This window comes from Thalassophryne amazonica, chromosome 10 (assembly GCF_902500255.1).
Source record: "Thalassophryne amazonica chromosome 10, fThaAma1.1, whole genome shotgun sequence".
In the NCBI taxonomy this organism is placed as follows: domain Eukaryota; kingdom Metazoa; phylum Chordata; class Actinopteri; order Batrachoidiformes; family Batrachoididae; genus Thalassophryne; species Thalassophryne amazonica.
The window spans coordinates 117,050,951-117,065,530 of record NC_047112.1 but is presented as its reverse complement, the minus strand read 5'-3'; the positions used below and the strand labels follow the sequence as shown (position 1 = coordinate 117,065,530).

The 14,580-nt window shown below is 47.0% G+C and overlaps 1 protein-coding gene across 1 annotated transcript in view; it reads right to left on the bottom strand.

Annotated features, from left to right (window-relative positions):
* LOC117518196 (transcription initiation factor TFIID subunit 4-like) overlaps positions 1 to 14,580 on the bottom strand; it is a 204,765-nt gene that overhangs the window by 54,486 nt on the left and 135,699 nt on the right. The window contains exon 13 of the mRNA XM_034179253.1: positions 3,329 to 3,459. Within this exon, the coding sequence (XP_034035144.1) occupies positions 3,329 to 3,459 (131 nt within the window). The remainder of the gene's footprint in view (positions 1 to 3,328; positions 3,460 to 14,580) is intronic.

Genomic DNA, 14,580 nt, shown 5'->3' with positions numbered 1-14,580 from the left:
TGCTTTAGTACATTTTGAGCAGTGTTTAGGGTCGTTGTCTTGTTGAAAGATCCAGCCCCAGCACAACTTCAGCTTTGTCACTGATTCATGAACATTGCTCTCAAGAATCAGCTGATATTGACTGTCACCATGTGACCCTCAACTTTAACAAGATTCCCAGTACCTGCACTGGCCACACAGCCCCACAGCATGATGGAACCACCTCCAAATTTTACTGTAGGTAGAAAGTGTTTTTCTTGGAATGCTGTGTTCTTTTTCAGCCATGCATGTTATGTCCAAATAACTCAATTTTAGTTTCATCAGTCCACAGCACCTTATTACAAAATGAAGCTGGCTTGTCCAAATGTGCTTTAGCATACCTCAAGTGACTGTTTGTGGCGTGTACACAGAAAAGGCTTTCTTTGCATTACAGCATCATACAGCATCTCTTTGTGCAAAGTGCGCTGTATAGTTGAATGATGCACAGAGACACTATTTGCAGCAAGATCATGTTGTAGGTCTTTGGAGCAGGTCTGTGGGTTGACTATGACTGTTCTCATCATCCTTTGCTTCAGCTTACCTGAGATTTTTCTTTGCCTGCCTCTTCTGGCATTAACTAATACTGTGCCTGTGGTCTTCCATTTCCTCACTATGAACTATAACTATAAACTGACAGCTGAAATCTCTGAGATAGCTTTTTGTATCCTTCCCCTAAACCATGATGTTGAACAGTCTTTGTTTTCAGTTCATTTGAGAGTTGTTTAGAGGCTCCCACATTGCCACTCATTAGAAGAGATGCAAAGAGGGGAAACATTTGCAAATGGCCACCTCATAATTGGATTCACCTGTGTAAGGAGGTCAAGAGTCAATGAGCTTACCAAACCAATTTTGTGTTCCAATAATTAGTGCTAAATGAATTCAAATCAATAAAATGACAAGGGTGCCCAAATTTATGCACCTGCCTAATTTTGTTTAAACAATTATTGCACACTTTCTGTAAATACTAGAAACTTCATTTCACTTCTCAAATATCAGTGTGTTTGTCTGCTATATGATGAATTTAACTGAAATTTCTGATCTAGACAACCAATGATTTATAAAGGAAAATCATGAAAATTATCAGAGATGCCCAGATGTTTGCATACAACTGTAAGATGGCAAGCAGTGCTGGTGCAAGGACCAATCCAAGGTCCCACAGTATGCAACACTGTGTAATTTAAAAAAAAAAAAAAAAATCAGAAAATCACATTGCATGATTTTTAAGTAATTAATTAGTTTTTGTTTATTGCATGAAATAAGTATTAGATACAATAGGAAAAACAGACCTCAATATTTGGTACAGAAACCTTTGTTTGCAATTACAGAGCTCAGGTGTTTCTGGAGTTTTTCACCAAGTTTGCACACTGCAGAAGGAGTTTGGTCCACTCCTTCATACAGATCTTCTCCAGATCTTTCAAGTTTCGAGTTTCAGCGCCCTCCAAAGTTTTTCTTTGAGTTCAGGTCTGGAGACTGGCTTGGACCTTGAAGAGCTTCTTATGGAGCCCCTCCTTAGTTGCCCTGGCTGTGTGTTTCAGGTCATTGTCATGCTGGAAGATCCAGCCACAACTCATCTTCTATGCTCTTACAGAGGGAAGGAAAAAATGCCAAAATCTCACAATATATGACCCCATCCATCTTCCCAACAATACAGTGTAGCCGTCCTGTCCCCTTTGCAGAAAACGACTCCCAAAAATTATGTTTCCACCCTCATTCTTCACAGTTGGGACGGTGTTCTTGGGGTTGTTCTCATCCTGCAAGCACAGCGAGGGGAGTTGATACCAAAAAGTTCTGCTTTGGGACATGTGCTGGCTTGGACAGCAGGACCTTGCATGCTTTGCAGGATTTTAAACCATGACGGCATAGTGTGTGACTAATGTAATCTTTGCGACTGTGGTCCCAGCTCTCTTCAGGTCATTGACCACGTCCTCCTATGCAGTTCTGGGCTTTCTCAGAATCATCCTTACTAGAGTTGAGCTGGATACTTGTTTCAGATGAGTATCCAGTACGCATAAAGCATTTTTGATGAGCACAAGCATGATACAAATAAAACTTGTCAATATCTGTGCTCGTGCTGAAGGAAAATCCTGATTGTGTAACTGACTGTCTTCATGCTCTGTGATTGGCCAGTCACACACAGCACCCGCCCCTTCCTACAGACATGTCTCTGCACCCAAACCTCACTCTTGCACACACACACACACACACACACACACACACACACACACACACACACACGAACTGATCTCTCTCTCTGTGCTCAGCTTGATTCTACCTCATGTTGCTCTCTCAGTACTCCTTAGGTTTTCTTCAGTTCACCTCTATTTTGGTTTGTATGGTATTTCAAGTTACTTGGTGAACTTGTTTCGTAACGTACAGGGTGCATTTGACAAGACAGAGCTGATAACGGCCCGTGTTATGTTGGTCACCGCCTCCACTCAGGTCTGATTTTTTTAAACCGTCTGTTTGCTCTTAGTTTGCCTGCCGATATACAGTCATTTGGAAAACTTTGCTCGTATTGAAAATGGTGCTTTTGAGAAGAATACAGTCATTCAGTGGGCCTACTCCCACAGCAGAGTACGTTCCACATTCGTTTCAGAAATTATGTAGTCATCAAATCCAGCACGTGACATCACAACGTCATCAGCGCCTCAGACAGAGTGAAAAAAAAAAGCAGAATCAGTAGGCCAGAAAAACTACACCTAAAGTAAAATTCATCAGCATTAAGCAGCAGGAAAGCAGAGAAAACACTAAAGTGATTGCGGGCCGCTAGCCCTAACCTTCACTGTACAGACCCAGAATTTAGATAAAGTTGAGGCAGAGACCTGCTCCATTTACCAATAAAATTAATTTAAAATGATAGGAAGCATAGTACCATACTATGCCAGCATGATAGCCATACGAGAGAGAAAATAAATGCATCTTAAGTCTGGACTTGAAGGTCTCTACAGATTGCGACTTTTATTGCTGAAAGGAGATCATTCCACAAAATAGGTGCACAAATAGAGAAGGCTCTGTGGCCCACAGATTTTTTTTTATTCACCCTAGGGACACAAAGTAGCCCCTTCTCAAAAAGTAGCGATGTCGCACACCGAAAACTGCAGTTCCTTGAGGACAAAACATCTATACGACACAGAACATTTTTTTTGTTTTTCATTCCAATGCTGATGGGGGTTCACAGTGGTCATAATTAAGAATCAGCAAAGTACAATGCTGAGAAAAACTATCACTACAGACATGCAAAGCCAGTAAAAAAAACTGTGGAAAATATGAATTGTGATGTTATGAGCCAATAGCTGTTGAGTTGCTCTACCTTTAGCATGTGCTTTCGGTGTTCTGCCAAAACCAACAGCCTCTCAAGAAGTCCTCGGAGAAACTCCTGTGCAGCATGAGAAACTAGCGCAACCACCTCTGGACCAACATCATTCACTCCCACTACTTCACCTAGAACACAGCACACAAAATATGGGAAAAAGACAAGAGTCTGGTTTATGGTTTTGTCTCATTTCATCTTCAACCACTTATCTGGGATTGGGTTGCGGGGGCAACAGCTCCAGCAGGGCCCCCCAAACTACTCTTTCCCGGACCACATTAATCACCTCTGACTGAGGGATCCCGAAGCATTCCTCGGCCAGTGTGGAGATATAATCTCTCCACCTAGTCCTGGGTCTTCCCCAGGGTCTCCTCCAAGATAGATGTGCCTGGAACACCTTCCTAGGGAGGCGTTCAGGGGGGATCCTTACCAGATGCCTGAACTACCTCAATTGGCTCTTTCAATGCTAAGGAGCAGTGGCTCTACTCCGAGCTCCTCACGGATGACCGAGCTTCTCATCTTATCTCTAAGGAGGACACCAGCTGCCCTCCTGAGCAAACCCATTTTGGCCACTTGTACCAGTGATCTCATTCATTTGGTCATGACCCAACCCTCATGATGATAGGTGAGAGTAGGAATGAATACTGGTCAGTAGCTTGAGAGATTCGCCTTTTGGCTCAGCTCCCTTTTCATCACAACAGTACAGCAGAGCGATCGCAAGACTGTTCCTGCTGTGCTGATTCTCCTGCCAATCCCATGCTCCATTGTCTCCCCACAAGTGAACAAGACCCCGAGGTACTTGAAATCCTTCACTGGGGCAAGACCTCACTCCCTATACCGGAGAAGGCAATCCATCAGTCTCCTGCTGAGAATCATGGCTTCAGATTTAGAAGTGCTGATCTACATCCTAGCTGCTGCACACTCGGCTACAAACTGACCCAGTGAGCACTGGAGGTCACAGGCCAATGAAGCCAGTGGGACCATATCATTGATTACGCCTCAATATCCTGCCCATGAACATCACAAAAAGGATTTGTGACCAGGCGCAGCCCTGGCAGAGGCCAACACCCACCGGAAATGAGTCCGATTTATTGGCGAGAACACAAACATTGCGCTTGCTTCGTGGGTACAGAGATTGGATGGCCCTGAGAAGGGACCCCCTCACACCATACTCGCGCAGCTTCTCCTACAGTATCTCCTGGGGTACTCAATCATACGCCTTCTCAAAGTTCAAAAAACACATGTAGACTGGATGGGCATACTCCCAGGCAGACACCTTCCAGGATCCTTGCAAGACTGAAGAGCTGGTCTGTTGTACCATAGCCAGGAGGGAAGCCGCATTGTTCCTCTTCAATCCGAAGTTTGACTATCAGCTAAATCCAGTGGTGGGCACAGTTCCGATAATCCGATAACCGATAATTATCGAAGATAATGTTTTCATTATCGGATTATCTTTTTAGATAACTTTAAAAACCATTACTGGACTAATTATCTTGCAATAAATCTTTGTCCGATCATTTTTAGAGCGATAACGTGGTAAATAAAGCTGAATAGCTATAAATACTTTGCTCCTGTTCTTGTCTCTCATACAACACTTATATACAGTGTGTTGCCCTCTAGGGGTCAAAACATATATTATATGACATAAATGGCACCCCCCTTCTCTGAGTTTTTTTAGATAACTAATCACAACTAACAACAATAATAACCATATTTAAATATCTAGATAATGTAGGCTTTTTATGCTTCTGGGTTTCTTCGGTGAAAGTAAACATTAGCGATGCATTCATACTTCTGGTCAGTTGACAACAATGGCTTAAGCGACTACATGGTGTCACTGCTCTGTGCTGCTCTGCCATTCAAACAAACAAACACTACTTGATAGGCTGAAAAATCATTTTGGGATTACTGGGAGTGCCCTTGCATGGTTGACATCATACTTGACCAGTCGTTCTCACTGTGTTTTGTACAGTAACACTACCTCTAACCTTAGTAACATGGAATACAGAGCTCCACAGGGGTCCATCCTAGGCCCCCTGATTTCTCCCTTTATATAGCACCCCTTGGGCACATATTGCGGCGTTTTGGGGTTACCTTTCACTGCTATGCAGATGATTCTCAGTTATACATGCTGATATCTGCTGGTAATCTCGTTCACATAAAATCCTTAGAAGATTGCCTTGTAGCAGTGAGAAGCTGGATGTCTAGAAACTTCCTACTTTTAAACTCTGATAAGAATGAAATGATGGTTCCTGGTCCAGTGAGACATCTGCATCAATTTGAACACTTAACACTCAGCCTCGGCTCGTGTGTCCTACATCACACTGACAAAGTGAGGAACCTTGGGGTAATTTTTGATCCTACATTGTCCTTTGACCTTCACATTAGCGATATTACGAGGACTGCTTTCTTCCACCTGTGAAATATAGTGAAGTTTCCTCCCATCCTGTCTATGGCTGATGCTGAGACCCTGATCCATGTGTTCAGCTCTTCTTGACTGGACTACTGTAATGTTCTATTTTCTGGTTTACTGCAGTCCAGCATTAGGGCTCTCCAATTGGTTCAAAATGCTGCAGCCAGACTTTTGACACGAAGCAGAAAGTTTGACCACATTACACCCATTTTGGCGTCTCTTCACTGGCTTCTTGTCCCAGTGAGATCAGATTTTAAGGTTCTGCTACTAGCCATAAAATTGTTCACAGACTGATACCTCCCTATCTAGCTGACCTAATTAAACCTTACGTACTGGCCTGGGCTCTGCGTTCTCAGGGTGCAGGACTACTTTGTGTCCCTAAGATGAACAAGAAGTCTGTGGGTCACAGAGCTTTCTCTTATCGTGCCCCTGTTCTGTGGAATGATCTCCCTGCATCAATAGAACAGTCAGATTCTATGGAGACTGTCAAGTCCAGACTTAAGACGCACTTATTTTCTCTCATATGCCTATCTGACAGGGTTTTTCTCTATATTGTCAATATATGTATTACCAAATATTAATGTCCACTTTGATGTACTCTCTGTAATCATGTCTTTGATTCTGTTCTCTATTTTTCATATATACGTATATGTATGTGTGAAAGTTCATGTACCATTATTCCTTTAAATAATTACTTAGTGTCAAAAGCAATCATATACGCTGAATGGTTCAAGTGATCATTAAGACTGTCAAACGAGAAAAGTGAGCAGATGATCTTTGACCATTCAATGTGCAGATTGTTTTTCTAGAATGTCAGACTGGTTGGCTAGGGTCATGTTTGGCTAATTGCAGATGTGTACTTTCAGCCTTGAAGAAGAGCATTGTAACTGGAACACGGTTCAAGGGCTGGACATTGTTATGGAAAGCTTAGGAGACTGAGGGCTCAAAAGCCATAACAGTTTTCATATCAATGTGAGACCAGACTTTGTGTCTTTCCATTGTTTTGTGATATTGTCACTCCTATATGCTGTATGTAACGATATTCAATAAAAGGAGAGGCAAATGGGCGGGACCTTTAGGACGGACGACAGTTCTTTCTGAAGGAGCTTCTCCTTTGTCCTTTCCTGTAGAGGACAAAGAAATTCAGTGTCTCTTGCGTGATCATTTCTGTGTGTAAACAGTTGTTCTTTTCAGGTCCAACTCTGAACAACTCTGACATCTTGGTCCTTCGAACCGGGTGCCAACAGACCGGAAACTCGTCGGCCCGTGACGGAGAACGCCCATGGAGTCTGTGGCCGCAGTGCGGGAATCAGTTCCTGCAGACCCCTTTCTGGGTGACGGGTCTCCTCCCTAATGGGTCGACGCTTACTGGGGTGAAGGCATACGGACTTCAGCGGTGGTGACAGAGTGTGATCGCGGGTGAGACTGTTTTTCTTTACGTGCACGTGTGCGTGTGTGGCTGAAACCACCGCGGAGGAAAAAAAAAACCCCTGTAATGTCTTTCTTCTTCTTCTCTTTCTTGGTTCGTCTCTTGGCTTAAAGGCCTGGCTGTAAAGCATTAAATTTTACTCTCTGAGAAAAGTCAGGTGGAGCAGCGGTTAAAGACCATCTGTTACGGAGCCGTGTGCCACACGTGATGTGGCTGTTGGCTCCAGACTGAGCCACAGCGGTTACAATTGGCAATTAATAAAGCAAGAGACGGAAGACCACTTTCGGGTCCGGTATAGCACATAAAAAAAAACTGTACAGTGTTTAGGTCGGTGAAACCTTCGGTGGGCGAGTCGTAAAATTCTGATATTATATAAATATATTATATAAATTCTGATATAAAAACCGGTTGGAGCAGAAGTGTGATAACAGCGGAGCTAAAAACGTGATAATAGCTGAAGCACAGCGGTGTGAATGTGTTTGTGTGAATGTGTTTTTATGACTGAGAACGTGCTCAACTGAATCACGGGAGCCTGTCACCAGTTTTAACCCACTGGCAGAAACAAAGCCCTGTCTGTGAAGTAGGTTGTAAGCGTTCTATACGCACCAGACCTGTTTGTGAAGCTACGAGTCTGGAAAGAAGCCCTAAGCAAGGTCACCCACCTCTCAGAGGTCGAAGTGGTGACACTTTTCAGACTGATCGGTGATCAAACAGTGAAAAAAGAACAACAGCCTGTTCGTTTAGATCTCCCTATGAGATAACCCCACGAACAGCTGAAATGGGTAACTGTTGTTCTCACAGCCAACATGACACACAGTCAAATGGTGTTAGGAACATGGAGACAAATGTGGAGAGAGACAGTTAATTTCTCTGGAAAATTACAGTTAAACTCCACAACAAAGTCATCTGACACCATAAAAGAGAACATCAGTGATTTTACAAAAAGGCAAGAGAGACGTGGAGTGAAAAATACACCAGACCATGCTTTTGTACTAAACACAGCAGTTCTTAAACCTGCTGGAGAGGAAGAAGTGTATTTTGTAGGAAAGGGCAAAGGTCAGCGCCGCGGAGCGGCCAGAGGTAAAGCCCGTGGGCATGAGATAAAGAGAAAATTGACATGTTGAAGTGTGGGAGGAATGGACACTTTGCGCGTGAATGTACACACTCACAAAGATAAGGAGTTCTCCGTTTTCAACATGAATTTTGTTTATGTACATATAAGGTTGCAGTTCTTTCTTTTCTAGAAGATTATACTTGTTATCAATTTTTCCTTACTTTTATTCTGCTGTCGCTATATAGACAGATTGTGTGTAATTATGGTGAATTGTTTTAGATAAAACTGTCAAGGTCACAGTTGCTGGCTCCTCAAACATTTTAAAGTGTGGAGTTAAGATACTGAGAAATAAGTGCACATTAATCAATTTTGTATGTGTATATGAGTGTGAGTTGGTGTCCAGGGTAAAAGATAGAGTATTTTGAGGGAGAATTCTGAAATAGATCTGTTGATGAAATAAAACTTTTTAGCTTGTTAAGATGATAACTCAAAGACAATAAATACTATCGTCTTCCTACTTCTGATATCGAATGATCATGTAACTGGTGTTGTGTGGGCCGCTGAAGAGGAGGTACTGCTGGCCCACCACCAGAGGGCGCTCTGCCTGAAGTGCGGGCTTCAGGCACGAGAGGGCGTCGGAGCAACCGGGAGTGACAGCTGTCACTCATCAACAGCACCAGCTGTCACTCATCATCACATTACCATACAAGCCGGGCAGCAACTCCACCTCGCTGCCGAGATATCATCTACCACTTAGGTAACATTCTCTGCAGTATCTAAACTGTGACTTACTTGTCACAACAGATCTTTTTGCAGCCGTTGTCCTGTGGTGCCCTTTCAGCTGGGTTGGCGGTCAGTGAGAGAACCGACGTCCTCACCTCTCACTCCAACCAGATAAGTGGTTTAACAGGAGCTGCTATTGTGTTTCCTACTGCGGAGGTGGAGGTGCTCCCTCCCGGAGGAACTGTATCTGTGTGTGAGGATTTACTGGGTGTGTATCCACACACCCACCATTAACTGTCTCTGCTTCCTGCCAGCAGTATCAGGTCTGACAGCTGGAGACGGTGGCCACCTGGAGATTCAGGACTTGGCGGCTCCGGTGTTCTTCAGATCCATTGGCGGTGGAAGCCGTGTGGGACCCGGCTCTTCTCTGGACAGACATCTTCTATCCTCGAGCCTGCCCACACGTCACTTTTCGTATAACTGACTATCATTCTCAAACTGCATTTGTCTGTATTCCGTTGTGCACAATTCGCAACATTAAATTGTTATATTTTGGCTTATCCATTGTCCGTTCATTTACGCTCCCTGTTGTGGGTCCGTGTCACTACACTTTCCCAACAGGATATCTCGGCCAACGTCATGGATCCCGAGGGGCGTCAACCATCGGATGAACCACCAATGAAAATGCTAGGTGCACAGGCGCCAGCAGGAGGCGTGTTAGATGAGCTGCAGCAAATCTTAGCCGCCTTCACTGCTCGGTTGGACTTGATAACCGAGCAGAACATCGTACTCAATCGGAGGATGGAGGCTCTCACCGCTCGGGTGGAAGCGCACGCACAGGGTGCTGCTGCAGCGCCTCCTCCTGCTGACCGAGTGCCAAATACAGACATTCCAGTGGTCGTTCAACGAACCCCCCCCCGCCGTCCCCTGAAGCATACATAAGCCCTCCGGAGCCGTACGGAGGTTGTGTCGAGACGTGCACAGACTTCTTAATGCAGTGTTCGCTCGTCTTTTCACAGCATCTCGTCATGTACGCGTCAGATGCAAGCCGGGTGGCTTATGTAATAAATCTGCTTCGAGGAGAGGCACGCGCCTGGGCTACGGCGCTCTGGGAGCAGAATTCACGGCTCCTAACAACATATGCTGGGTTTGTGCGGGAGTTCAAGCAAGTGTTTGATCACCCCAATAGAGGTGAGACTGCTTCAAACGTGCTGCTGTCAATGAGACAGGGGCGTTGGCGTGCAGCCGAGTATGCAGTCGACTTCGCATCGCGGCAGCGAGGTCTGGCTGGAATACTGTTGCACTCCGCGCCGCCTTCGTAAACGGACTGTCTCCGGTCCTGAAGGAGCATCTGCTGGCTAAGGACGAACCGCGGGATTTTGACGGGCTTATCGACCTGGTTATACGGTTAGACAACCGACTAGAAGAACATCGTCGGGAGCGGGGCGAAGGGCATGGCCGGGCACGAGCCGTCCCTCTTCCTTCCGGGTCCGAAAGGGCGCCGCCGTCCCCACGCTCCACAGCCAGAGAGCTCCGTGTGGCAACATCTCCCCCTGCTGACGAAGCTATGGACACGAGCAGGGCCAAAGTCAAATCAGATGACGGACAACGGAGGCTGGCCTGCGTGGAGTGTTTTTTCTGTGGCTCGAGTGAGCACATACAGAGGAATTGCCCCAAGCGGTTAAACTACAATGCCCGCACTTGGAGACTGGGCTAAGGGTGGGTCATAACACTCATGCGGGGAAACCCCATAAATCCGCACGCATCCCAGTCACGATCCTGAGTGGGGATCTAACCCTTCACGCCCCAGCACTGGTGGACACGGGGTCGGAAGGGAATCTGCTGGATAGCAGATGAGCAAAGGAAGTTGGGCTCCCTCTAGTGGCCCTACCTTCACCATTGAAGGTACGGGCACTAGATGACACCCTTCTCCCATTAATCACACACCAGACACAGCCTGTAACATTGGTTGTGTCTGGGAATCACAGGGAGTAGATTGTGTTTTATGTAACACCTTCTACCTCCCGAGTGATTTTGGGATTTCCATGGATGGTAAAGCACAATCCCCGGATACATTGGCCGTCTGGGGGTGTGACGCAGTGGAGCGAAACCTGCCACCGGGAATGTTTATGATCCTCGGTTCCACCCGGTGTGACAGCTAATGAGGAGGTCAAAGTTCCCCCCAATCTGACGGCGGTGCCTGAGGAGTACCACGATCTTGCTGATGTCTTCAGCAAAGATCTGGCACTCACTCTTCCCCCACACCGGCCAAATGATTGCACCATTGATTTGATCCCGGGCGTTGAGTACCCGTCCAGCAGGCTGTACAACCTCTCACGTCCAGAGCGCGAATCAATGGAGACCTACATCCGGGACTCTTTAGCTGCCGGGTTGATCCGGAACTCCACCTGCCCGATGGGTGCAGGTTTCTTTTTTGTGGGCAAGAAAGACGGCGGACTCCGTCCATGCATCGATTACAGAGGGCTGAACGAAATTACGGTTCGCAACCGATACCCGTTACCTCTGTTGGATTCGGTGTTCATGCCCCTGCATGGAGCCCAAATATTCTCTAAATTGGATCTTAGGAATGCGTACCACCTGGTTCGGATCCAGAAGGGAGATGAGTGGAAGACGACATTTAACACCCCCTTAGGTCACTTTGAGTACCTGGTCATGCCGTTTGGCCTCACCAATGCGCCCGCGACGTTCCAAGCCATGGTTAATGACGTCTTGCGGGACTTCCTGCATCGGTTCGTCTTCGTATATCTGGACGATATACTCATCTTTTCCCCGGATCCTGAGACCCATGTCCAGCATGTACGTCAGGTCCTGCAGCGGTTGTTGGAGAACCGGCTGTTTGTAAAGGGCGAGAAGTGCGAGTTCCACCGCACTTCTTTGTCCTTCCTGGGGTTCATAATCTCCTCCAACTCCGTTGCCCCTGATCCGGCCAAGGTTGCGGCGGTGAGAGACTGGCCCCAACCAACAAGCCATAGGAAGCTGCAACAGTTCCTCGGATTTGCAAATTTCTACAGGAGGTTCATTAAGGATTACAGTCAGGTGGTTAGTCCCTTGACAGCACTGACCTCCTCCAAAGTCCCCTTCACCTGGTCGGATCGGTGCAAAGCCGCGTTTAGGGAGTTGAAACGCCGGTTCTCGACTGCGCCAGTCCTGGTGCAGCCCGATCCTAACGCCGGTTTATAGTTGAAGTGGATGCCTCTGACTCAGGGATAGGAGCCGTGCTGTCCCAGAGCAGGGAGTCCGATAAGGTCCTCCACCCCGTTCCTATTTTTCCCGCAGGTTGACCCCGGCTGAGCGAAACTATGAGGTGGGCAATCGAGAACTCCTTGTGGTGAAAGAGGCTCTTGAGGAGTGGAGACACCTGTTGGAGGGAGCTGCGGTTCCATTCACGGTTTTCACGGACCATCAAAACCTGGAGTACATCCGGACCGCCAAGCTTCTGAACCCCAGGCAAGCCCGCTCGTCGTCGTTCTTCGGGCGTTTTGACTTCCAATTCACCTACCGCCCCAAGAACCAAAGATCTGACACCTTGTCCCGGGTTCATGAAGAGGAGGTCAAAACCGAGCTGTCAGATCCCACAGAAACCATCATCCCCGAGTCCACTGTCGTGGCCACCCTCACCTGGGACGTGGAGAAGACCATCCGGGAGGCCCTGGCACGGAACCCGGACCCAGGAACTGGCCCAAAGGACAAGTTATACATCCCACCAGAGGCCAGAGCTGCGGTCTTGGACTTCTGTCACGGTTCCAAGCTCTCCTGTCACGCAGGGGTGCGAAGAACCATGGCAGTGGTCCAACAGCGCTTCTGGTGGGCGTCTATGGAAGACGACGTCCGGGAGTATGTCTAGGCCTGCACCACCTGCGCCAGGGGAAAAGCCGACCACCAACGGGCACAGGGACTCCTCCAGCCATTACCTGTGCCTCACCGCCCCGGTCCCACATCGGCCTGGACTTCGTCACGGGCCTCCCGTCGTCCCAGGGCATGACCACCATCTTTACGATAGTGGACCAGTTCTCCAAGGTGGCCCACTTCATGGCCCTCCCGAAGCTCCCGACAGCCCAGGAGACAGCAGACCTCCTGGTCCACCATGTCATACGTCTGCATGGGATTCCATCTGACGTTGTCACCAACCATGGTCCCCAGTTCTCCTCGCACGTCTGGAGGAGTTTCTGTAGGGAACTGGGGGCCACAGTAAGCCTCTCGTCCGGGTACCATCCCCAGACGAACGGACAGGCAGAGCGGAGACCAACCAGGATTTGGAGCAGGCTCTCCGCTGCGTGACCTCCGCGCACCCGATGGCCTGGAGCAACCACCTGGCCTGGATCGAGTACGCTCACAATAGCCAAATTTCATCTGCCACCGGCCTCTCCCCATTTGAGGTATGTTTGGGGTACCAGCCCCCATTGTTTCCGCTCGTGGAGGGAGAGGTCGGGGTGCCCTCGGTCCAGGCCCACCTCAGGAGGTGCCGTCGAGGGTGGCGTACTGCCCGCTCTGCCCTGCTGAAAGCCCGGATGAGGGCCAAGGCCCATGCAGACCGCCGGCGTTCCCGGTCCCTGTATACCAGCCCGGGCAGGAGGTTTGGCTATCCACCAAAGACATCCCACTGCAAGTGGAATCCCACAAACTTAAGGACAGATTTATTGGACCGTTCCCCATCCTTCTCTGAACGGACATCTTCTATCCTCGAGCCTGCCCACACGTCACTTTTCGTATAATTGACTATCACTCTCAAACTGCATTTGTCTGTATTCCGTTGTGCACAATTCGCAACATTAAATTGTTATATTTTGGCTTATCCATTGTCCGTTCAATTTACGCCCCCTGTTGTGGGTCCATGTCACTACACTTTCCCAACAACTGCAATGAAGTGGTTAAAATATGGTTGATTCTTGTACACTGGATCAGGTGTAAAAGTTTATTAGTTTCACCTACTTAACGGATTCTAAGCAAAGCTGATCAAGATTATATTCCATTAATGACTGGCTTATTGTTGTGTGATATATTTTTTTGTGTGTTGTTTTGAAATTTGTGTGAGGTGATTCTTTTCTGTCTGGGGGAAAAGAAGAAAATTCAGATTGACTGCTTCAACTGATCACTGCAGTATTTGGCCAATCTTGCCTCAGTAATCATGAATGAGCTACTGTGGAACTGACCACTTAGATCAATGAGTTCCAGCGGGTATTCATGAACTCGTCTGGAAACAGGCTCATCTAGGCAATAACGACTTTGGGTTATAAAACATTTCTATGAATAAGTTCCCCAGTATACATATTAAATACTGCTAAAAGATTGAAACATTGTCGATTGACTGATCCACTAATTATTTTTGATGACATAACAGACAGAAGGGAGCAGTGGTTGTGGTAGATTCTCTGAGGACTATTAAAAACTGATTGTGAGACTGTGATCGCATACCTGGTTCTTGACCTCCGGGTCCCAAACAAACCTGACAGAAGGTTGGTGAAAGAAAAAAAAAAGAGAGTCTCCTATCAGTTCACTGTACTTAATAGTTCCGTTGAAGTCTACGGGTCTACATGTGTGTATAATATGTTGTGTGTAATGTAACACAGGTCTTCTTTGGACCTGTGGACGTTTGGACGTTTTGGGTTTTTATT